Source organism: Nerophis lumbriciformis, linkage group LG03 (assembly GCF_033978685.3).
Source record: "Nerophis lumbriciformis linkage group LG03, RoL_Nlum_v2.1, whole genome shotgun sequence".
Classification (NCBI taxonomy): Eukaryota; Metazoa; Chordata; class Actinopteri; order Syngnathiformes; family Syngnathidae; genus Nerophis; species Nerophis lumbriciformis.
In genome coordinates, this window is record NC_084550.2 from 57845701 (window position 1) to 57869372 (window position 23672).

General features: G+C 38.5%; 1 protein-coding gene across 1 annotated transcript in view; it reads right to left on the reverse strand.

Annotated features, from left to right (window-relative positions):
• col7a1 (collagen, type VII, alpha 1) overlaps positions 1 to 23672 on the reverse strand; it is a 265397-nt gene that overhangs the window by 64730 nt on the left and 176995 nt on the right. Inside the window, exons 69-83 of the mRNA XM_061930639.2 lie at positions 21574 to 21609; positions 20165 to 20269; positions 17257 to 17322; positions 12248 to 12283; positions 12140 to 12175; positions 12003 to 12050; positions 11880 to 11915; positions 5246 to 5368; positions 4953 to 5162; positions 2599 to 2634; positions 2481 to 2525; positions 2292 to 2408; positions 2148 to 2219; positions 1979 to 2023; positions 1872 to 1907 (exon numbers count right to left, since the gene is read on the reverse strand). Coding sequence (XP_061786623.2) covers positions 1872 to 1907; positions 1979 to 2023; positions 2148 to 2219; positions 2292 to 2408; positions 2481 to 2525; positions 2599 to 2634; positions 4953 to 5162; positions 5246 to 5368; positions 11880 to 11915; positions 12003 to 12050; positions 12140 to 12175; positions 12248 to 12283; positions 17257 to 17322; positions 20165 to 20269; positions 21574 to 21609 — 1047 coding nt within the window. The remainder of the gene's footprint in view (positions 1 to 1871; positions 1908 to 1978; positions 2024 to 2147; positions 2220 to 2291; positions 2409 to 2480; positions 2526 to 2598; positions 2635 to 4952; positions 5163 to 5245; positions 5369 to 11879; positions 11916 to 12002; positions 12051 to 12139; positions 12176 to 12247; positions 12284 to 17256; positions 17323 to 20164; positions 20270 to 21573; positions 21610 to 23672) is intronic.

The following is a 23672-nucleotide window of genomic DNA, read 5'->3' on the forward strand; positions in this document are numbered from 1 at the left end:
AAGTGGTAAAAATGGCATTAAATGTAAGAAAGAGGTAAACCAACTCTAAAGTCGCTGGAAATTGCATTGGCACCCTGCCTTCTGTGGTGTGTAACTATAAATACACTGCACTAATATTTTTAAAGAATCTTTTTGGGGGAAAAAAATGACAAGACAAAATTAATTTACATTTTAAATCACATTTTCAGTATCAGGGGAAAAAAATGGTGGATAACAAGGGATATTTGATTAATAACTCTGACCATCATTTAGGTATCAATCCAATACCAAGTAGTTACAGAGGTAGTATTACCAATGCTGGTACTGATATTTAACATTTTCAAGATCATTGAATGATTACATCGTTGATCATCACGATCATATTCAGACAAGAACAAAGAATGACGTCATAACCAAAATCAATTAAATTATTTTCTTTTTCCTTTTTATTAGGTATAACATTTTGAGTAAAATAAAGTCATAATGCAAAATAACTAAACATAAACAAAAAATATACTATTGGCTGTGATTTAAATCCGTTTGTTTTTGCCTTTAAAGTCCTCCTGTGTACGGGGACTTCATTCCTTGTTTGCAGACAGCAAAAACGACAACATTTTTTTAATAAAAATATACATCACCGTAGTATCGTCAATATACTGGTACTATACTTGGTATCATTCCTGTCCATAGGTGAAGGTCAAGGTATATTAATAAAACACCTTTATTTGTATTTTTTGTTATTTTCTTTTGTTCTGTCCAGCTCCTCAGGCAAATCATATTGTTGATGTAGATGCCCATAATAAGCAATGTAAGTTAGGTTGAAAAAATTCTCCAAAAATCAACCAATGAATGTATTAATAAGATAAATAGCTGTATCAGTTTTAATTTGCAGGGGTAGAGAGTTCCCACAACTGCAAACACTCAAATTGCCCAGCCGTTTACATTTGAGAGCCTTATCGTAGCGATTAGCATGGCTTCATGTATCCCTTTACAGTGTGTGTGGTGTAGCATGTTTAGCTGTTCCTCGTCCCGTAGTGCTCCAGTGATAGAGCTACTTGTTTTAAGCGTAGTTTATCTGTCGCCATGGAGACAATTTGGTGAGTTAGAAGCAGCTTCGCACTGTGGAGGAACATTAGCTAGCTCGCTATCGACGATGCTACATTGCGTTGATGAACGTGTCCTCTTCATGTACAAACCCCGTTTCCATATGAGTTGGGAAATTGTGTTGGATGTAAATATAAACGGAATACAATGATTTGCAAATCATTTTCAACCCATATTCAGTTGAATATGCTACAAAGACAACATATTTGATGTTCAAACTGATAAACATTTTTTTTTTTGCAAGTAATCATTAACTTTAGAATTTGATGCCAGCAACACGTGACAAAGAAGTTGGGAAAGGTGGCAATAAATACTGATAAAGTTGAGGAATGCTCATCAAACATTTATTTGAAACATCCCACAGGTGAACAGGCAAATTGGGAACAGGTGAGTGCCATGATTGGGTATAAAAGTACATTCCATTTTTGGCCGGTGCGACTTATACTCCAGAGCGACTTATACTTCGAATATAATAAATCCATTTATTTATACATATATAAATAATTACATAATTAACGATATATATAGCGTATATACATATACATTAATATATATCATGCTCTCCAAGGCAACCCAGGCCGACCTTGGAGAGCATGACAACACAGAAAGGTCAGAGGACAGGCAAACTCTACATCAAGAGGAAACTGGCTGAGCTCAGAAACACAAAAGAAGAAGGAACAGGAAGCTTCAGCCCAAGGAGGGAAAAGAAGAGGTCTAGTGGCAAGGCATTTAGAGTAGAGCCAGTCCTTCAAGTAAGCAGATCAAGACCCTTTACTGGGTTTACTCACCACTTGGCCTCGAGGACCGGCAGGCCCTGATGGACCCTGCTCCAACATGAGAGGGAGAACAATTGTGAAGAAGGATTTCTGTTCTCGCTTGAGTAAACACTACTTACCGGTTTCCCATCCTGACCAGGTTTACCAGGATCCCCCGGTATTCCCTACAATGAAAACAAAATAATCTTTCATCATATTTACAAACTGACCCAATAAACAATAAGAAGACTACATGTTGAATTTCTGACTTCAATCTTTCTCAATAATTCAAGGTGTGAGGCAGCTTACCTGTGAGCCATCACGTCCCTTCTCTCCAGACTCGCCCCGGTCTCCTTTATCACCGCGTTGTCCTTCAAATCCCTGTGAGGCCCAGCATTTAGACACAAGGCACAGACTGACAGGGTATTTCACTCTTTTATGTGTAAATCTTACCCGGTCACCTTTAGACCCCTGCGGCCCAGGAGCACCGGGCTCTCCTTTGGGTCCTGCCAGTCCAGGGGGGCCTCTGGTTCCAGGTGCACCGCTGAGTACTGAGTCAGCAGATTCCCCCTTTTGTGGAAAAACATAACTATTTAGTTTAACGCTGAATTAAAGTGTAAATTACACAGATCATTTGTTCACCTTTTCACCCGGTGGACCAGACGGCCCAGTAAGCCCGAGTTTACCCTGTTACAGACAAAAACATTGCATCATATTACTGAGATAGTGAGATATGATTCCATCAATTTGCTCCACTTACAGCTTCTCCTCTGTCTCCCTTTTCTCCTCTATCACCCTGAAGCACAGATGTAAACAAAATGAGCACAGTCACGTACAGTATATGTCACATACTCTTTATACATGTACGGACGTATTAAATTGTATTTGGACTTTATCTTGCATTGTTTCCTAACTCTTCATTCTTTTATACTTGTTTCAATTGCCATGCTGACAACAAGACAGACACACAGGTTGCTATCATCTGAAAAGTGTGTCAACTAAACACTAAAGCACTAAAATACATATACTTACAATAAGAGGCGGAAGAAAAAGTAGTTCCTGCTAACACAATATCATTTAAATTTGATGTCTTATCGACACAACATAGCTAAAATGAAACATTGTCACGTAATAATAGGGGTGTAACGGTACGTGTATTTGTATTGAACTGTTTTGGTATGGGGGTTCGGTTCGGAGGTGTACCAAACGAGTACACATGCTAGCAGCGACCGGGCTAGGACAACATGTAAAATCCAGAGTTGGAAGACCCTCCTGCCTTGTTAAGATCTCCCGTTTGGGAACACTTTGGCTGCGCGATACAACAATGGAGGGCGGAGGTTTGCCTACATTGTTCAGCAGCTGCTTCTGACAACGCGTCAAACATGTGTTGCACCTTTCCTGCTTCCGGCTCCCAGACCGTAGTCGAGGAGCGCAGGGGAGACACTCTTCCAGGGCCGATGTATTCTCGGGGGCAACACCCTTCACTCTACCCGGCAGTGGGTCTCCACAGCTCCGGACTCCAGGGTAAATGACGAGTCCGGCGATTAGATCGTGGCTTTATTGAGGTCTTGCACACAGCCAATCCAACAAAACACTAGCCACTCCCCGCACTCACGCTACCGCTCCCTCACCTCGCTCGCCCACACACTCACCTCAGATGCTGTCACATATTAAAGGGCCACACCCACACATACAGTATGCTACTCTCATAACACATGCTAACCCATTTGAAGCGTCACCACCGCATTCAAGCAGCCTCTCCTCAGCGAGTCAGGCAGGGCTAAAGCAATAACAAATGTTTTTGTAGCAGCAGATTTAAGATATTGCATTAGAAACTAGATTTTGACTCACTTCTATGGTGGAAGAACAATAAGCCCATATATCCTCTTACTGCCAAGTTAGCCAGGCTGGGGAGGGGAAGAAAAGTTAATCTGAGGCTGAGTTGACTTGAAACTGTTTAATGTTGCACTTTTTATATGTAGAAGAAAAGTTTTGTCATTTTATTTAATCTGAGCAACAACTTGAGGCAGTTTAATGTTGATTAACGTGGACCCCGACTTAAACAAGTTGAAAAACTTATTGGGGTGTTACCATTTAGTGGTCAATTGTACGAAATATGTACTGTACTGTGCAATCTACTAATAAAAGTCTCAATCAATCAATCAAAAAAAACACTTTATATGTAGAAAGGTTTTGTTAAGAAACCATTCTGAGCCTTATCTTATTTAGTTTTTATTTTATATATGTTGACCACATTAACCCTGGCAATGGACCCTGTGTGTATATGTATGTTATGCCATTGTTTACAAATTTGGTGAATAAATAATCAAAAAATGTATATTTTGTTGTTTTCTTACTGTACCGAAAATGAACCGAACCGTGACCTCTAAACCGAACCGACATTTTTGTGTACCGTTACACCCCTACGTAATAACTTGTAAAACTTGCTATGTATGGAAAACACTCGGTATGGGTGGCATCAATATTTTTCTATTGATCCACCGGCAGTGCATTCACACTGACGGGCAACATTGAGTTGACAATAACACGTTTTTTTGGGCAACTTTGTGCATTTTAAACCCAAAACATATTACAATAACATCACCAGCTAGCTTATGTTACCGTTAGTAGTTTAACAGAACATACAAGTATTTAGAATGTCTATATATTTTACAATGAATAATTAAGTTGAATACTTTGAATAAAAAATAAGTCCGGCGCTCAGGCTGTCTCATCCACGCTCACACACACGGAGCGCCTGCACATACTGTAAACAAAAGCAGTCGCAGACAAGCAAAAAAAAAATTCTGTAATTTTGTTATGATAAAATATGTGTTTAATGATAGCTAACATAAGCTAGTTAAAGCGCTTAGCTTTAGCAAACAACACACAGAGCTAATACATGTGCGCATGGAGTGTAGTTACATCATTATGTGCTAAAAGCAATAGGAGGGCGGAATATTATGCCTAAAGACACATTGGAAAGTTAGATTGTTACCCACATAAATGTTGCAAACAACCCCTTAAAGCAATATTGGGAGTAAAACAGTAAATAAGGAGAAGAAACTCTTCTTTCACCACACTGCCGATATGATACCCAACGTCCTTCTTTACCTTCTCCCCTGGTCTTCCAACCTCTCCGATTTCCCCGGCTCTCCCAGGCACTCCTGGTATTCCTGGCTTTCCTGGCTCCCCTGCTGGCCCCGAGGGTCCCATGGGTCCACGCTCCCCAATGGCTCTTCCGGGAGGCCCAGGTGTTCCCGCAGGACCTCGCTCTCCGTGGTCCCCCTTTGACCCTCTGTCCCCTGCAAAGCCACGTGTCCCCTGGTGCCCCGACAGGTTGGGGCGGGAGAAGACAAAGTTGCTACAATCTGACTGGGGTCTTGATCATCAGAAGCGTCACTTACATCTGCACCAGCTGGTCCCCTCGGACCAGGTTCACCCAAGTCTCCCTTTTCGCCTCTTTGCGCCTTCTGCACTGGAGCCGAAAGGGTGTCCTTCTTGTCCACAACCACCTTCAGGTCAGACACCTGTGTCAACAGCAGAACGACCGGCCGTTAAAAGTTGCAGCTACAGGTGCTGGGCTGTGAAACAACTTCAAGCAGTCATTGAGATTCCATCCGGGCCGCTTGAAAATGTCTGGTAATCAGTCTCCTTTGTGCAACTTTTATGCTGCAGAGTTCAGTAACAATTGAAGACGGCTGAGTGGTTTGAAAGCTCATTTTTAAAGAGCATTCGGGCAGAACCACTGAAACATCACCATTTTACTGGAAGATAGATGCCATGCTTTATGTGGAGGAGGAGCACAGTTCACTCAAAGAGACGTTATCGCAAAGACGCTAATCAAAGATCACTTTGGGATCTAAGGCAACAATATACTGCAATCATGTGCGCACTTTTTGATTTGATTTGATATATTTTTATTTCAAATATGCAAAAAAACAAGAGCCAGTCTGATCCAATACAGTGCTATAGCCTTAACAGCCATTATAACAAACTTTAATGGGGAACTGCCATTTTTGAAGAATTATGCTCATCATTCACAATTAGAGATATTATCGGCCGATAAATGCTTTAAAATGTAATATCGGAAATTATCGGTATCGTTTTTTTTGTTATCGGTATCGTTTTTTTTTAAAATTAAATCAACATCAAAAACACAAGATACACTTACAATTAGTGCACCAACCCAAAAAACCTCCCTCCCCCGTTAACACTCATTCACACAAAAGGGTTGTTTCTTTCTGTTATTAATATTCTGGTTCCTACATTATATATCAATACAGTCTGCAAGGGATACAGTCCGTAAGCACACATGATTGTGCGTGCTGCTGGTCCACTAATAGCACTAACCTTTAACAGTGTATTTTACTCATTTTCATTCATTACTAGTTTCGATGTAACTGTTTTTATATTGTTTTACTTTCTTTTTTATTCAAGAAAATGTTTTTAATTTATTTATCTTATTTTATTTAATAACTTTCTTTTAAAAATGACCTTATCTTCACCATGCCTGGTTGTCCAAATTAGGCATAATAATGTGTTAATTCCACGACTGTATATATTGATATAAGTTGGTCAACTTTGACATTCAACTTGGACCCGGAAATGGAAAGAAAGACACGCAAGACGCTTGTTTGTGTCAGTTCTATGATTAACTACATTCCTCCATAAAAAGATAAACAATATATCTTGAAAATGTTTTATTGATATTTTAAAGAAAACATCTACTCAAACATTTAATAATGTCAAATACAAATAAGGCAACAAAAGAAGTATTATACACTTCTCTTTTCTAAAATAAATCTGTACAGCAGATATATGTATTTAAAAAAATATATTTGAAAAATCGATTTTAAAAATAATCGCGACTCTTAAAAATAAGAGTCGCGATTCATTTGAAAATCTTTTTTTTTTTCACACCCCTAATTGGTACCATGTCATATTGGTTCAAATGTTAATGGTACTCATCCCTAATTATGATATAATATAGACCTACTGTGTCATATTGGTATTATTTCTTATTAAAGAATTGCCTGCTAGCAGCTAACAGTACTTATGTTTTATTACAAAATAAATGATTAAAGCAGTTTTATGTTTTGCATCGAGTTCCCTTGACTGTCCCCAAAATAAACGTTAACTTAAGGGATGAGGGGAACTGAACTTTTTTGGGAATTTTGCTTATTGTTCACAATCATTAATAAAGATACGATAGATGTAATTTTTAATATTAAATAAATCTGATAAAAAGTCTGCTACAATGGAGCGTATGGGAGCTGTTCAATTCTGCCTATACAACCTTAAAAAAACATCCAAACACCTTCATTAAGGTTTTATATACAGTACAGGCCAAATGTTTGGACACACCTTCTCATTCACAACACAACTGATGGTCCGAACCCCATTGATAAAGCAAGAAATTCCACTAATCAATCCTGATAAGGCACACCTGTGAAGTATAAACCATTTCAGGTGACTACCTCTTGAAGCTCATCGAGAGAATGCCAAGAATGTGCAAAGCAGTAATTAGAGCAAAGGGTGGCTATTTTGAAGACACTAGAATATAAAACATGTTTTCAGTTATTTCACCTCTTTTTGTTAAGTACAAAACTCCACATGTGTTCATTCATAGTTTTGATGCCTGCAGTGACAATCTACAATGTAAATAGTCATGAAAATAAAGAAAACGCAAAGGTGTGTTCAAACTTTTGGCCTGTACTGTACATGATGTACGTATATATGTAATGTAGTAACGAGCACATTTATAATAACATTTAATATGTACCGTATTTTGATCATTTTAAGCATACGCAGCGTATTAATAAAAAAAAAAGCACCACAACATTTGCTTTTTTTTTTAACAACATCACTGATTATTACTCACTGCAGATTTCATGCGAGCCAACAAACATAATAAAACATCACCTACTGTGCAATGTCTGCTGTCATTAGGATGCCGACTACTAGGGATGTCCCGATACAACTTTTTCACTTCCGATACGATACCGATATTGTAGCCTTGAGTATTGGCCGATACCGATATCAATACGATACGATATAGGCACGAATCATACATATATTTATTCCTTATTTTGTTGTGTGGAATGTTAGAAAAGGCTTGATAAAGTAATGTTACTGTTACTGATGTTGTAGTGTTAAAACAGAAAACAATAGTCAGCAAGAGTAGGTATAGGAAAAACTGACCCATTTATTATTAACCAATTGGTTACATAAATTTTAACCTTCAACATAAGAGTATTACCTCAACAAATCCAATAAAAACAAAATGTTTTATTTAAAGTGCAAAATAACCACTAATACCAACATAATTATACAATTGAATAGAATAAATTAAAAATAAATTAGAAGACCCTGAAAAATAACCTAAATAAATCAAATTTTAAAAAAAATAAACGTTTTAAAGTGCAAACAATTCAAGTTCACTTCAGTTATTTTTTTACTGTCAGCATATGTTGGAAACAACTGTGGGCAGGGACAAAAACAACCAAAACAACAAAATATTGTCCACTGTCCAACTGCTCTAAGTTAAGAGCAGAGGTGGGTAGTAACGCGCTACATTTACTCCGTTACATCTACTTGAGTAACTTTTGGGATAAATTGTACTTCTAAGAGTAGTTTTAATGCAACATACTTTTACTTTTACTTAAGTATATTTATAGAGAAGGAACGCTACTTTTACTCCGCTACTTTTATCTACATTCAGCTCGCTACTCGCTACTAATTTTTATCGATCTGTTAATGCACGCTTTGTTTGTTTTGGTCTGTCAGACAGACCTTCAAAGTGCCTGCCTTACTGGTGACGTTTCACTTCGTTCCACCAATCAGATGCAGTCACTGGTGACGTTGGACCAATCAAACAGAGCCAGGTGGTCACATGACCTGACTTAAACAAGTTGAAAAACTTATTGGGGTGTTACCATTTAGTGGTCAATTGTACGGAATGTGTACTGTACTGTGCAATCTAATAATAAAAGTTCCAATCAATCAATAAAAAGTGTGAAGGAAAAAAGATACTTTTTTATTTCAACCGTACATCCCGTCAAAAGCCTAAAGACTGACCGCACATGAGGACGTTCCTGTCTTCACAATAAAAGTGCCGCTCCATCGCGCCTGCGCTTTCAAAACAAGAGTCTCCGAAAGCCAGCGCAAACAAGCTAGCAAGCTACGGAGTTTGACGCCAATATATTTCTTGTAAAGTGTATAAAAACGAATATGGAAGCTGGACAAATAAGATGCCAAAAACCCACCACTTTCATGTGGTATTAGACAGAAAGGAGGAACTTTTCTTCTCCTCCATTTGAAAACGTGGACGTTATCATCACAACTGTCTGATTACAATCAACGCAAGTTATCAGAATCAGGTAATACACCAACTTATATTCTAGTCTTCATGAAAGAAAGGAATCTATATGTTAAACATGCATGTATATTCATTAAAACACCTTTAACATGTAAACAAAAACAGCTAAATAAATACATATACATTATATACTGTATATATCAATGTATATGTATGTATATATATATATATATATATATATATATATATATATATATATATATATATATATATATATATATATATATACATATATATTTATATATATATGAGTGTGTATGTTACTCATCAGTTACTCAGTACTTGAGCAGTTTTTTCACAACATACTTTTTACTTTTACTCAAGTAAACATTTGGGTGACTACTCCTTACTTTTACTTGAGTAATAAATCTCTAAAGTAACAGTACTCTTACTTGAGTACAATTTCTGGCTACTCTACCCACCTCTGGTTAAGAGTTCACAGCTCCAGTTTCACTGACTGACTGTGCCCAAAACAATGAAGTAATTACTCTTAGTCTTCACTGAAGAATAGTGTAAACAAAATAAACATATCACTCTAATAACAAGAGCATAAAACAAATAATAATCAGTCAGTGCTGACTACCCTTACTACTCCTCCTCCTCCTTCTCCACTTTCTGCAGTCCGAGCATAATGTGGAGATTTTTTTTTAAGAAGATAAGCATTTCGGCATGCTGTGCTGTCAGCCTGCTCCTGTGCTCCGCAATGATAATTGACGCTGTGCTGAAGAGCCTTTCACTCTCCACACTCGTGTAGTATTGAACCTTCCCGGTTCTGTCCCTCCACGGGACACTTGCGCCTGACAAATGTTGCATTTAGCGGCAACGTCTTTGTCCGAGTTTAGGTTAAAATACTTCCACACAGCCAACATCACTACACTTTGCTGCAAGCACACGCGTTGTCGTTGTTGTGATCACGTGGGCTGTGCATGCTGGATCAGAGACGCTCTTCTTCCGCGGCCGGCACCAACGTTAATTAAGGGGCATTGCCGCCACCTACTGTGTTGGAGTGTGATCAAACCAGAGTCACCTATTATAGACGTGCTGCAGCGGTAAATGGACAGCTTATATCGGAGTTTTTAGATTCAGTCCGATAAAATCCGATATTCACTTTTTTGGCTAATATCGGACTGATTTCCGATATCAATATCGGATCGGGACATCCCTACCGACTACTGGGATGATTATATATTCCCGTTTAGGTGAAGAATGATTCATAATCCTCACGAAGAAACGGGGTAGGGGGGACCAAGTGTCTTTTCGTCTCGTCTTTGCCTATTTTTGGGTACTAAACAGCTGTCATAGTGTACCGACTTGTCGGAGTACGTTCTCAGCCCTGTACTTTCAAGGGGAGATGCATAATTTATGAACTAAAATAAACTTCCAGGGAGCAAGGAAACACCTCGCCAGTCGATCATGTCGAAATTGTACACAAGCTCGTTATCACAGCGCCGCTATAAATAGTTTGTCTGCTTTAGCGCTTTTAATAACAATATCACTAATACCAGTGGTGGGCTGTGCGTTTCCCACCGAGGCCTTCAGTGATGTCCTACTTAGTCCGACTTCAATAAATACCTCTCAAAACACAATCATTTATGTCGCCACATGACCACGGCTTGTAAAATACCACACAGAAACACACTTGTGCACTACTGTGCATTGAATCAACTCAATGTGTCACTTGTGTACAAAAAGGGTTATTTTTTTGGCACATTAAAAAATCAATAAACCTGCATCGGACGTTGTACTGTCAAAACAAAAATAATTGTAAAAAAACATGTTGAATGTGAAAAAATATATTTGAACTCGAAGTTGGTTGATTTGAGTGGAAGTGGCAGGCACATAATCTGCCACCTAATCAACGTTTTGCTCTGCTACTTTGATGGTTAAAAAAATGAGTACCGCTGATTTCTCAGCTGGCCGGGTATGGCTCCTTTGCCACTATCTGCTTTTGTAAATCACAACTTGTGATTGGATACCTGGGAGTGACAAGTGAGTATCCAATCACAGTCACGTTCAACGTAAGGCTACTGTCAACAACTTGTGATCTGATCGCAACGGTCTGTTAACTGAATGTCCTCCGCTCATTAAATTGCACAGCCCCCCGCTAATGTTGGGTCAGAAGGTCCTCCGGCAAAATTCATACGGTGCTGGCAACGAGCTAGCTGAATTCTGATTGGATAAAAGCTCTAACTTAAAAGAGCAACACTGGAGCCTAAGATGACATGAAGAGAATATGATGAATACTTGTATATATTTACAGAAAGTCAATTAAAAATAAAATTAACTTTGACTAATTAATGATTTATGTTAGGCCAGCAGAGAAGGCCTTGCTGGCTCTGATGGCACACCACTGACTAATACTTGGTTAATATTCAATTATTAGTATATATAGTATTTTTGGCCCTTTTTGAATGGTTATTTTTTTAGATTTTATGGGCAGAATAGAGGACATCCCACTGGCTTCAGCGTAAGTGGACTTACAGTATATTTACGTTTATTTAAAATTAAAAAAAAAACATCCGTCGTCTTGTCTTTCGTAATGATTGTGAACGATAGGCAAAATTTAAAAAAAAAGTGCACTTCCCCTTTAAGGGATGCCGTTACAATCTCTGAAAACACTTTTAAGGAATATATATTGATTATTGGGTGAAAAAACATACCTGAATCCCGAGGCTGGCCAGAGCCTTCTGTACGTCCTGCTCAGTGGAACACACAGACGCATAAATCAGGGGGATATTGTTAGCTAAGGATGGCCCTGAAGGTAAATTAAATATATGTATTACCACGGCACTTCCAGGTTTGCCAGGTGCTCCATCCTCTCCTGGATCTCCCTAAAAGAAAAGAGAAAAAACAAGCCCCAATGCAACTGACACCACATTTTTTAAAATATATATATCGCATGAGAAGACGCTGAACTCACAGTTTCCCCTTTTAGACCCGGAGGACCTCTCTCACCCTGGAACAAGAAAAGTTCAAGGGTCAAAAGCAGACATAAGAGGCTACTTATTTGAGAGTGTAGACGACTTACTCGAGAACCCAGAGCTCCAGGAATCCCTGGTACACCCTGAAGGACAAGGAGAGCGTGAATTATGCTGCATGTCAGCCTGGGCTTGGTAAAATATGAGCTGACTATGAATAAGTCATTTTAAATCAACTCTGAGTTTGCACCCTGTGCCCCAGCCTGGGATGTTACAGTGAATGATGGCCTAAACGCTTTTACAAAGAACGACCAAATACATTGAAATCATGATGTCATTTGACCAATGACTGTTGGATGTACAGTGGTACCTTGGGTTCTGTATGCCCCACTTTTTGATGAAAGTGTTCGCTTTCATCATAATGGCACAGGTCGAAATGGAAAAAAAATTAGGTGAGTATTCGAGACCGACAGATTACTTTTTTCAGGGCCAATACCCGTGCCGATTATTAGTCAAGGAGACCTATAACCGCTATTTGGAGCCGATATGCATTTGCAGTAAAAGTTACGTAAATATTAACAGTATAAATATAGTATACATCAGTAAACAGCTGTACAACACTTTAAGTTGGGGTTTTTTAACATAATTGTTTTAGTAAAACGTCGGCCCAGTAGCGTTATTGGGCCTGATTCACTAAGGCTCTAAACCGGGGGTGCCCAAACATTTTGACTCGGGGGGCCGCATTGGGTTAAAAAAATTTGGCCGGGGGCCGGGCTGTATATATACAGGTAAAAGCCAGTAAATTAGAATATTTTGAAAAACTTGATTTATTTCAGTAATTGCATTCAAAAGGTGTAACTTGTACATTATATTTATTCATTGCACACAGACTGATGCATTCAAATGTTTATTTCATTTAATTTTGATGATTTGAAGTGGCAACAAATGAAAATCCAAAATTCCGTGTGTCACAAAATTAGAATATTACTTAAGGCTAATACAAAAAAGGGATTTTTAGAAATGTTGGCCAACTGAAAAGTATGAAAATGAAAAATATGAGCATGTACAATACTCAATACTTGGTTGGAGCTCCTTTTGCCTCAATTACTGCGTTAATGCGGCGTGGCATGGAGTCGATGAGTTTCTGGCACTGCTCAGGTGTTATGAGAGCCCAGGTTGCTCTGATAGTGGCCTTCAACTCTTCTGCGTTTTTGGGTCTGGCATTCTGCATCTTCCTTTTCACAATACCCCACAGATTTTCTATGGGGCTAAGGTCAGGGGAGTTGGCGGGCCAATTTAGAACAGAAATACCATGGTCCGTAAACCAGGCACGGGTAGATTTTGCGCTGTGTGCAGGCGCCAAGTCCTGTTGGAACTTGAAATCTCCATCTCCATAGAGCAGGTCAGCAGCAGGAAGCATGAAGTGCTCTAAAACTTGCTGGTAGACGGCTGCGTTGACCCTGGATCTCAGGAAACAGAGTGGACCGACACCAGCAGATGACATGGCACCCCAAACCATCACTGATGGTGGAAACTTTACACTAGACTTCAGGCAACGTGGATCCTGTGCCTCTCCTGTCTTCCTCCAGACTCTGGGACCTCGATTTCCAAAGGAAATGCAAAATTTGCTTTCGTCAGAAAACATGACTTTGGACCACTCAGCAGCAGTCCAGCTGGTGTCGGTCCACTCTGTTTCCTGAGATCCAGGGTCAACGCAGCCGTCTATGTACAATATGTACAGTTTTGGCAGCATTAAAATTAAAACGATAACCATTCCCGATTGCGTAAAAAAAACTAGCCCGTCTTTCCAAAATTCAGAAAATCGAGCGCCTCAATAATAATCCCAAGCAAACGACGACTCGGTCTCTTTGCTTTTTTTTATGGGGTACGGCTGCAAAATAAGCCACCAAGGGGCCAAAGAAAGTTGTGAATGCCAGCCCTTTGATAAAGAAGTTAAGTAACACAACTGAATTCAGAAAAGAAGTCCCAGCAAATTACCAAGGGAGCGCCCTTGTGTCTTTTGCCTCCCTTCATCTCCATCTTCGCTAACGAGTCTCCGATTAAGGTAAATGTGAGGTTACATGTTCATTCATCCACTATGTATTTTGCAAATCTATCATTAATCACTATAAAGAGTGTTTTGTGTTCATATTTTGGGTGTCTGGAACAGAGTCATTGGATTTGCATAATTTCTTATAGGAAGATTTGTACTATTCATCTGACCTTTTGGATCCAATTAAAACTGAAGTCCGAGCCACCACAGTAAAACATCTCATTTGACCGTGTTACACATTTATGGGAAGTGTCGTCATAATCAGGGGATTAATTCTTTTGAATTACAGCCAAAATGATTACGAGGTCAAAGTGATCTTTGACCACCTAATTCTAATTAGCTGAAGTGGATATTGTGCCAGATTTAATTAAATATATTCCACAAGGAAAGATAGGAAGTGAGGTCAAAGTGACTTTTTAAATCGCTACATCTAAACTGTTTGCCCTTGCGAGAAAAAAAAAGTGAACATTTACGCAAAAATTATAGGGAGGTGTTTCTTGAGAATGGCCCAAAATGCAACATAATAATAATGCCTCTGGCCATGGCTGTCTCTTGTGCGCAGGCAAAAGAACATGAGCAGATAAAACTGTGGGAAGGAGCCAGATTAGATAAAAGACACATCACTGAGGCTACATGTGGGAGGGCCATGCTGCTGGGGATAACACGGCACACAAGAATCTAGAGGAGAGAGACGCTCACACAAACCTGCACGTATCATGCCTGTTTATAGGGCTGGGATGGTTATTTTTTTAAATCAGATTACCGTATTTTTCGGAGTATAAATCGCACCGGAGTATAAATCGCACCTGCCGAAAATGCATAATAAAAAAGGAAAAAAAACATTTATAAGTCGCACTGGAGCCCGGCCAAACTATGAAAAAAACTGCGACTTATAGTCCAAAAAATACGGTATTCACATTTTGAAATTTAGATTGGTCATAATTAATCACAGGCGATTACTTGCTTACATAATAAACATTTTTTGCAAGCCATTTAATTTCACAAATCTTTGCAACAGTTTTATCTTAGGTTCTTTCAGACTGTATTTTTGCCAGCGAGCACCCCAGTCAGAGTATCCTCACTAATTTTGTACTGACGTATGCATTAATCTGATCACTGACCATACAGTGGTTAAGGTAAAACAGCTTGTACTGTCAAAATAAAAGTTTATGATTAATCTAAGTGCGTTCATGATTAATGCACCATTTTTTTGTTATTAATTACATTAGTTAACTCGTTAATTTTGACAGTCCTAATACAGAATATATATATACATACAGTATGTGTGTGTATACTATGTAAATTTATAATGGATTAGATTTATATATAACTTTTCTAGACACTATATATATATATATATATATATATATACATATACACACACATAATACATATGTTAAAATACAATATATACATATAATACATATGTTAAAATACAATATATACATATGTTTGTATATATACAAATATTCATATATATATGCATATATACATACACATATAGATACATACACAAATATATACATATATAAGTGTATGGTTTATTAATAAGGTCAGGAAAAAACACGGAGGCTATTTCATCCCTACAAACCTGTTTCGCAGGTTTCCCTGCTGTTCAGGGGATTTTATTTCACACATTTATAAACCTGCGAAACAGGCTTGTAGGGATGAAATAGCCTCTGTGTTTTTTCCTGACCTAACCAATATTCCGCTCTACCCCGTTATTGAGCACTTTCTAACGGATAAACCACAGTAACCTCGGCTATAAATGAATGGTTTATATATAAACAGTTGTGGTCAAAAGTCTACATACACTTGTAAAGAACATAATGTCATGGCTGTCTTGAGTTTCCACTAATTTCTACAAAACTTACAGAACTTTCCTCTAGAAGGTCTTATCTTTGTCCATGTGATGTCAGATGAAACAAAAATGTAGCTGTTTGGCCACAATACCCAGCAATATGTTTAGAGGAGAAAAGGTGAGGCCTTTAATCCCAGGAACACGATTCCTACCGTCAATACCGTCAAGCATGGTGGTGGTAGTATTATGCTCTGGACCTGTTTTGCTGCCAATGGAACTGGTGCTTTACAGAGATTAGATTGGACAATGAAAAAGGAGGATTATCTCCAAATTCTTCAGGACAACCTAAAATCATCAGCCCGGAGGTTGGGTCTTGGGCGCAGTTGGGTGTTCCAACAGGACAATGACCCCAAACACACGTCAAAAGTGGTAAAGGAATGGCTAAATCAGGCTAGAATGAAGGTTTTAGAATGGCCTTCCCAAAGTCCTGACTTAAACGTGTGGACAATGCTGAAGAAACAAGTCCATGTCAGAAAACCAACACATTTAGCTGAACTGCACCAATTTTGTCAAGAGGAGTGGTCAAAAATTCAACCAAAAGCTTGTGGATGGCTACCAAAAGCGCCTTATTGCAGTGAAACTTGCCAAGGGACATGTAACCAAATATTAACATTTGACCCAGCAGATTTGCTCACATTTTCAGTAGACCCATAATAAATTCATAAAAGAACCAAACTTCATGAATGTTTTTTGTGACCAACAAGTATGTGCTCCAATCACTCTATCACAATAAAATAGGAGTTGTAGAAATTATTGGAAACTCAAGACAGCCATGACATAATGTTGTTTACAAGTGTATGTAAACTTTTGACCATGACTGTACAGGGGTATGTATATGTGTATATATATGTACTTTATTTGCTGTTTTGTTTTACTAAATAAAAAACAACAACCTTTTCACATTGTCATTATAGGGTGTTGCCCGTAGAATTTTGTGGAAAGAAAATGAATTTATTACAATTTGGAATAAGTAACAAAAAAAAAATGTTAACACTGAACACTTCCTGGATGTATAATACATATAATACTTATTTAAGGATGAATGCCTCTTACAAGATGAAGGCTCAAATAAAAGTGAGAATGACTGTTAAGGACTTTTAATGACTCCATATTATTCCTTGCACACCACACTGCAGAAGGAGCAGTGCGGCATGTAAAATTCGTCATATGCATTTGAAAAGAATATTAAGATCATGCAAACTCACAGGTGTTCCTGCGGGACCCTGCGGGCCTGGGATTGGTGCTGCTTCACCTCCTTTGAAGTACACCACCTAACCGACACATGCGGTGTGTAAATTAGCAATTACATCATCACAAAATGGCAATTCTCTTTGAAAGCTGCGTGCAAATGCTGAGAGACAACGAAGAGTTTGTACTGCTGTCCCAGCAGGCACAAGACATTTATACAACGTCGATTATACACACATCTCCTTTAAAACTGACTTCGAAACAATGTCGCAAAACAGTTGTATTTGTAAATTGAGACAACATTGGTGTCTAACGTTGGATCCACAATGTTGGTTGGGAAATTACCAAATTTCAATGGTCAAATCAACGTCACAAGCTGACATTGAATAAACGTGGTCAAAAAGCATGTTGTTTCAACGTTGTATTTGTGTTGTAGAATATTGGTTGGGAAATAACCAAATTCAATGGTCAAAACGTCAGAACCCAACATTGATTACACGTCGTCAAAAAGCATGTTGTTTCAACGTTATGTTTGAGTTGCTCAACGTCAGGACCTAATTCAACCAGTTCTCAACGTTGTTTTAATATCTTGTGCCTGCTGGGTTTGGACATGATTGACACCTTAAACCCGCTGTTGGACTCGGGTGAGTGCCACAGCATTTCAGCGAGGTAGCCCTGTTTAAGCATAAATGCTCGGACACGGCATGTCAATCAACGTGATTGTCCCACCTACCACGTTGTGTAACGATGAGTGTGGCTGTGTGAGTACGTTGTGTAAACCTCACTCTCCAACACCTTAAGAGCTGTGCTGGACAATGAGGTGACAGCCTGTGGCTTTTAGCTCTTACGCTCGCACTGATGGACGTAACTTTTAACTAGGTGTATTATGAGTAGTCGACAAAACTCGCTAATAAAAATTGTCACAGATAAGTTTATTTGTCGATAATCACGTCTTCCCTGGTGCGAGTCAGCGCGACCTATGATTGGCAAGCCAATGGAAGAGAAAAATGGCTGCGACCACTGCAACACAGCGTGCTAAAACATCGACATTTCACCCTAAACACATCCAAATCACAAATACTTGCTCAACAACAATATCACTTTTTATCGCAATACGTTTCTTAATGTGAGATCATTTTAAGCAGAGGTATGTCGGACATCTGGAGTACGGGTGTCCCGATTCAATATTATAATCGGTTTGATATCAGCAAAATAAGCAAGTATCAAATGATATCCGCCTGCATCTAAAATCTCCAATATTATTTACGATACGAGCAGTCTTGCAGCTTGTTTACTTGTGCAAAGCTGGACAGACAGTTAACATTGAAATGGCCTCCAACAAGCACACCAGGTTGCTCTTTTCTTGAATTTTAGTCAAGTCGATTGATTGGCAACACTAAATTGGCCCTAGTGTGTGAATGTGAGTGTGAATGTTGTCTGTCTATCTGTGTTGGCCCTGCGATGAGTTGGCGACTTGTCCAGGGTGTACCCCGCCTTCCGCCCGATTGTAGCTGAGATAGGCTCCAGCACCCCCCGCAACCCCAAAGGGAATAAGCGGTAGTAAATGGATGGATGGATTACAAATATGTAAACATGGCAGGCTATGGGCTACTATTAGCCAGCAGCTACACAACAGCTAAGCGCACAATCGCACACAAGCTAGACATACCGATGCTGCTCACTGCTCCCCTCACCTCCCAGGGGGTGATCAAGGGTGATGGGTCAAATGCAGAGAATAATTTCGCCACACCTAGTGTGTGTGGGACAATCATGGGTACTATAACTTTAACTTAACTTAATACTTGTACTTGAGTAAAACAGCACATTTGTCAAATTAAAAAAGTATTGAATATTTATAGTTGCATTTTACTTACACATACAAAGCCTCCAAGGCAGAAGAGTATTAGAAAGTATCCAGTAACTTACACCATCCTTAGCTAAACTTAATGTTTTTTTGTCATTACTTGATGTCAACAATTACCACTTCACTTCAACACAACATCAGTCCATTCCAGTCAACAAATATGTTACTGTTTTTCATGCCCATCATTGTTCAGTTTGACTAAATTCACTTCATTAAGCCTTTTCCGTCACTTCCCGCTACAAATAAAAACAAATACGGTACTATGATTCGTGCTGATATCGTATGCGGCTATTCGGTGCTGGCCAATTCACAAGGCTCCGATATCAGTATTGTTTCAGAAGTGAAAAAGTTGTATCAGGACACCCAAGTTTAAAAGCAATTTTTAATTTTTTAGCAGCCTAATAAGCAGCACAGTTCTTAAATAAATATTTCTAAATGACGTAGTCGTCTTCATTGTTTGTTAGCACATGCCTAAAAATATCTCAAAGAGCCACTCAGTAGGCGTGTGCTTCATAAACCGATTAGTCAACTGATCGTTAACGTCAAAATCAAAATAGTCGTTAGTTGCAGCCCTACTTCCAACCCGTGGAGGTATGTGGACCAGGCCTTCACACGCGTTACAGTTGCTTAGTAAAAAAAACAACAACCAGTAATTCAAACACAATAATCAGGGAATTTCAAATAATGCCGTGTTGTGTAATGAAGTGATGCTGCTTATAACCGTGTTAATTGGTAACTACGAAAAAGTCTGATACGTTAAACGTGGACCAGTGTAATCATTTTGCTTTTTTTTAATCCATTTTGTCCACAAAATGCCAATATTTATTTCAGATCCATTCAATGTTTGGCTCGAGCGAATTAATAGCTCACCGGTCCCAAAACAAGATCGACACTGTGTTCTTCGACAAAGTTCAATTTGATTTGATTGCAGAATGTGTGACGCTATTACAGGTCTTCGGCATTCTCATTGCAGACGACTGCTTGACTCTCAACATTAGCACAATGAGGCAAAATGTGAACAATATCACTATCAGTCTAATATGGTCTTATGTCACTTCCACCTGTCCAGGGGGGCCGATGCTGCCAGGCACACCAGGTAGCCCCGAAGGTCCAGTGGGGCCTGGAGTCCCAGCCGAGCCCCGCTCTCCTTTTTGTCCGTCCCGGCCCTGAAAAAATATAAAAAGATGACACAACTGAACCTCTCCACACAGGCTCACTTCCTCCCCAGGCTGTAGGGGAGACTGAACTATAGCATCAAAGCTATGGTTCCACTGAAGTTCCCAGATAATTAAAGGAATTTGCACATGAAACAGAAGTCTGACATTTGGCATCTGATCTGGGGTCCTCTCAGAAGTGTCTCCCTCTTAGAGGCTAAGTTTGATCAGTAGAGGATAGGATGAGCTGATACAGGGAGACCAATTGAAGCAGCAGTGAGCAAGAGTTGTCTCAATGACTACGTTTCCATGCACTAAATTAGTCTGATTTCTCAAAAAGTTTGGCTCTTTTTATTTTCACACCTGCATGTGAAGTCCTAGTGTCCATGCACACTCTCTAATGCAGGGGTGTCAAACTAATTTTAGATTGGGGGCCACATGGAGAAAAATCTACTCCCAAATGGGCCGGATTGGTAAAATCCCAGCACGATAACTTAAAAATAAAGACAACTTCAGATTGTTTTCTTTGTTTGAAAATAGAACACGCACATTCTGAAATTGTACAAATCATAATGTTGTTGTTTTTTTTTACACTTACAAGTTGCAATTAATAGTATTTTATCTTTATTTGTCGTTATGTATACTTTCTGGATAAATTATGTGATAATGTTCATCTCAACTCATTGGTGTTAAGATAAAATATAATAATATCAAAATCAAATTACAGGATGTTATTTATGTAGTTTGCTCCTTTTCCTCAACCAGCGCACTAACATCATGTGGTTTATTTTTATTTTTACAGATGTAGCATAATCTACAAAGATACAAAGAATTGCTATTGCGACATCTAGTGGACACATTTAGAACAGCAGTTTCTTTCATTTAAAAATTTCGTCTCACTTTATACTTAGCAAACTCATTCCGCGGGCCGAACAGGTTTTGACACCGTACATTTGACACCGCTGCTCTAATGCGACTAATGGTCGTACGCCATGTGCCCTCCGTACACTGGGGGGCGCTCATTTCCTTTTAGTACGGATAAATGTTTAGCTTTTCCGGTTGACCTAAGACGTCACACCAAAACAAGGCATCTACGGCTCCTTACAAGTCCACAACCTAGCTCTGTTGAACATGATGTCCGCTGTAATTACGTCTCTAATGGCTAAGCTAATGTTAAATAGCAGACAGCCTCAAGAAATGATCTGAGACTGCGCAACAAACATGACGCTACTACCAAGAATGGACACGATGTCAAAACAAAACGACAGCAAAAACACTTGAGAAGGATGATTGAAAAGGGATTTGGCAAAACTGACATCTCGTCCAGCCGCTCCGCCGTCTCCTCTATCGCCCTGCGGATGAAAAAAAGCAGTGTCAGCATTTGTAAAAACCACACATTCAGAATATTCAGTAAACGTGGGGGGTTGTACTAAATAAAAGTGTCAATTATGTATTTCGCACATCTTGTCCGGCGACTTGGATGGATGAATAAATTGAAAGGTTGCACAACGCTAACAACATCAGCATTTTGACACAAACATTAGATCATTAATAATAATAATAAGTGGTAAGGCAAATGATACAGGGGCAGAGATGCATTATGAAACACAAGGAGTAATAATGTATCCCTCGACACATCGATGTATGTGTGACTTTAAGCAAAATACACAATCCTCTTTTTTATGGGTACAATCTTCTGAAGCTTACGGAGTGCAACAGATTCCACAGTGCTTGTATTATGTATAAGGTAGAATATGGATTAAATTCTAGACTCTGCCAGCTCATTCCAGTGACCGCTACTTCTCATAGACATAACACTAGAAGTAAACCTTTATTAAGAGGGGAAAATTGTCATCTAAAGTGGAAAAGCTTTAGTATAGCCTGTAGAGGCCCGATGATCTGGAATGAGATTGATAGCTCTATAAAAGAATCACATTCTTTAAACATTTTTAAAAAGTGTTTTAAGCTAAATTTATTGCGACGTTATGCTTAGTACATTTAGCACACCTCTTATGGTTGAGGAATTCTCATTCGTCGCATAATTTTGGTCTTGACCTCTGTATGTATGAGTAGATTATCGCCGATCTTCAAGATGCAACCTTTTAATTACATTTGAATAATAGGATATTGAGACTGATTTGTGGATACAAAGATTCCTTTTTTTATTGATAAATGAAATTGTAAATGGGTATTTGGTGGGTAGATTCTGAAATGTATTGTATGATGATGTATATTTTAACTGTGGGTCCCTGTCCATAAACTGTGTACTTCTAGGGATGACCTTTTTGCAGAACGGATTCTGATATTAACAAAAGAAACAATAATGAAATACAAAACTATGTCTGTCTGTAAATAAATAAATAAAAAATAAATAAATACATAAGACGGATGCAGCTGCTGCGTCATTCGACTGTGAAGCGCTAAACTCTGTTTATCGAAAAGCGCGTCTTTCAGCTCACGAGTGACAGCTCGTACTATACTAAGTCAGAGGAGTGGCTCAAATGCAAACTAATCAGACAGAAAAAATTCCAAAGTGTGGAGATAATTTTTTTATCTAATTGTGTCAAATAAGGTAAATGCGAAAAGAGTTACGGTTGAAAACAACAAAAGAAACAATCACATTCCTAAATATAAACATCCCAAAGACGCTGAAAACTTGTATTCTTGGTGATCTGCATCAAATTAGTAACATGTCATCAAAGAGTAAAAATGCATTTCTTTCATTATGCATCATAACAAAAAGGGTAATACTATAAAAATGGATAGATGTTGATAGTCCAACTCATACTGACTGGTATACACAAGCTATGGAGATGATATCAGTAGAAAAAACTGCATTTAGCTTCGATAATAATGAGTCATATATTGGAATATGGGATCCATTATTTAAATTTGTTTTATCTATTAAATGAACCTAAAATAGGACTTCTTTTATTTTTGTGGAACATATTGGACACAATGTGTTGTCAAGCTTATGAGATGCGATGCAAGTGTAAGCACTATTGTTCATTTTGTTAAATGTTTTTATTTTTTTAAATGGCTGTGATGATAATGTCAATGAGGGATTTCTAATCACTGCTATGTTGGAATTCTTATTAATATTGATACTGTTGTTGATATTATTCATTTTTGTTTGACTACTTTTGGATTGTTTTGTGTCATGTTTGTGTGTCCTCTCAATTGCTCTGTTGATTGCTGTTCTGGATGTCGGTTGGTTTTGGAATTTGAGTTGTATTGTTATGGTATTATTGGGTATTATTTTGTTGGATTGATTAATTAAAAACAATTTAAAAATAGAAAAAATAAGGCAAATGCTCTTTTACGGTTTACTATTTGGTTGATTGTCTACAGTTGCACTTTTCATATTCCCTTCTACAGAAAAAAGTCCATCCATCCATCCATTTTCTACCGCTGG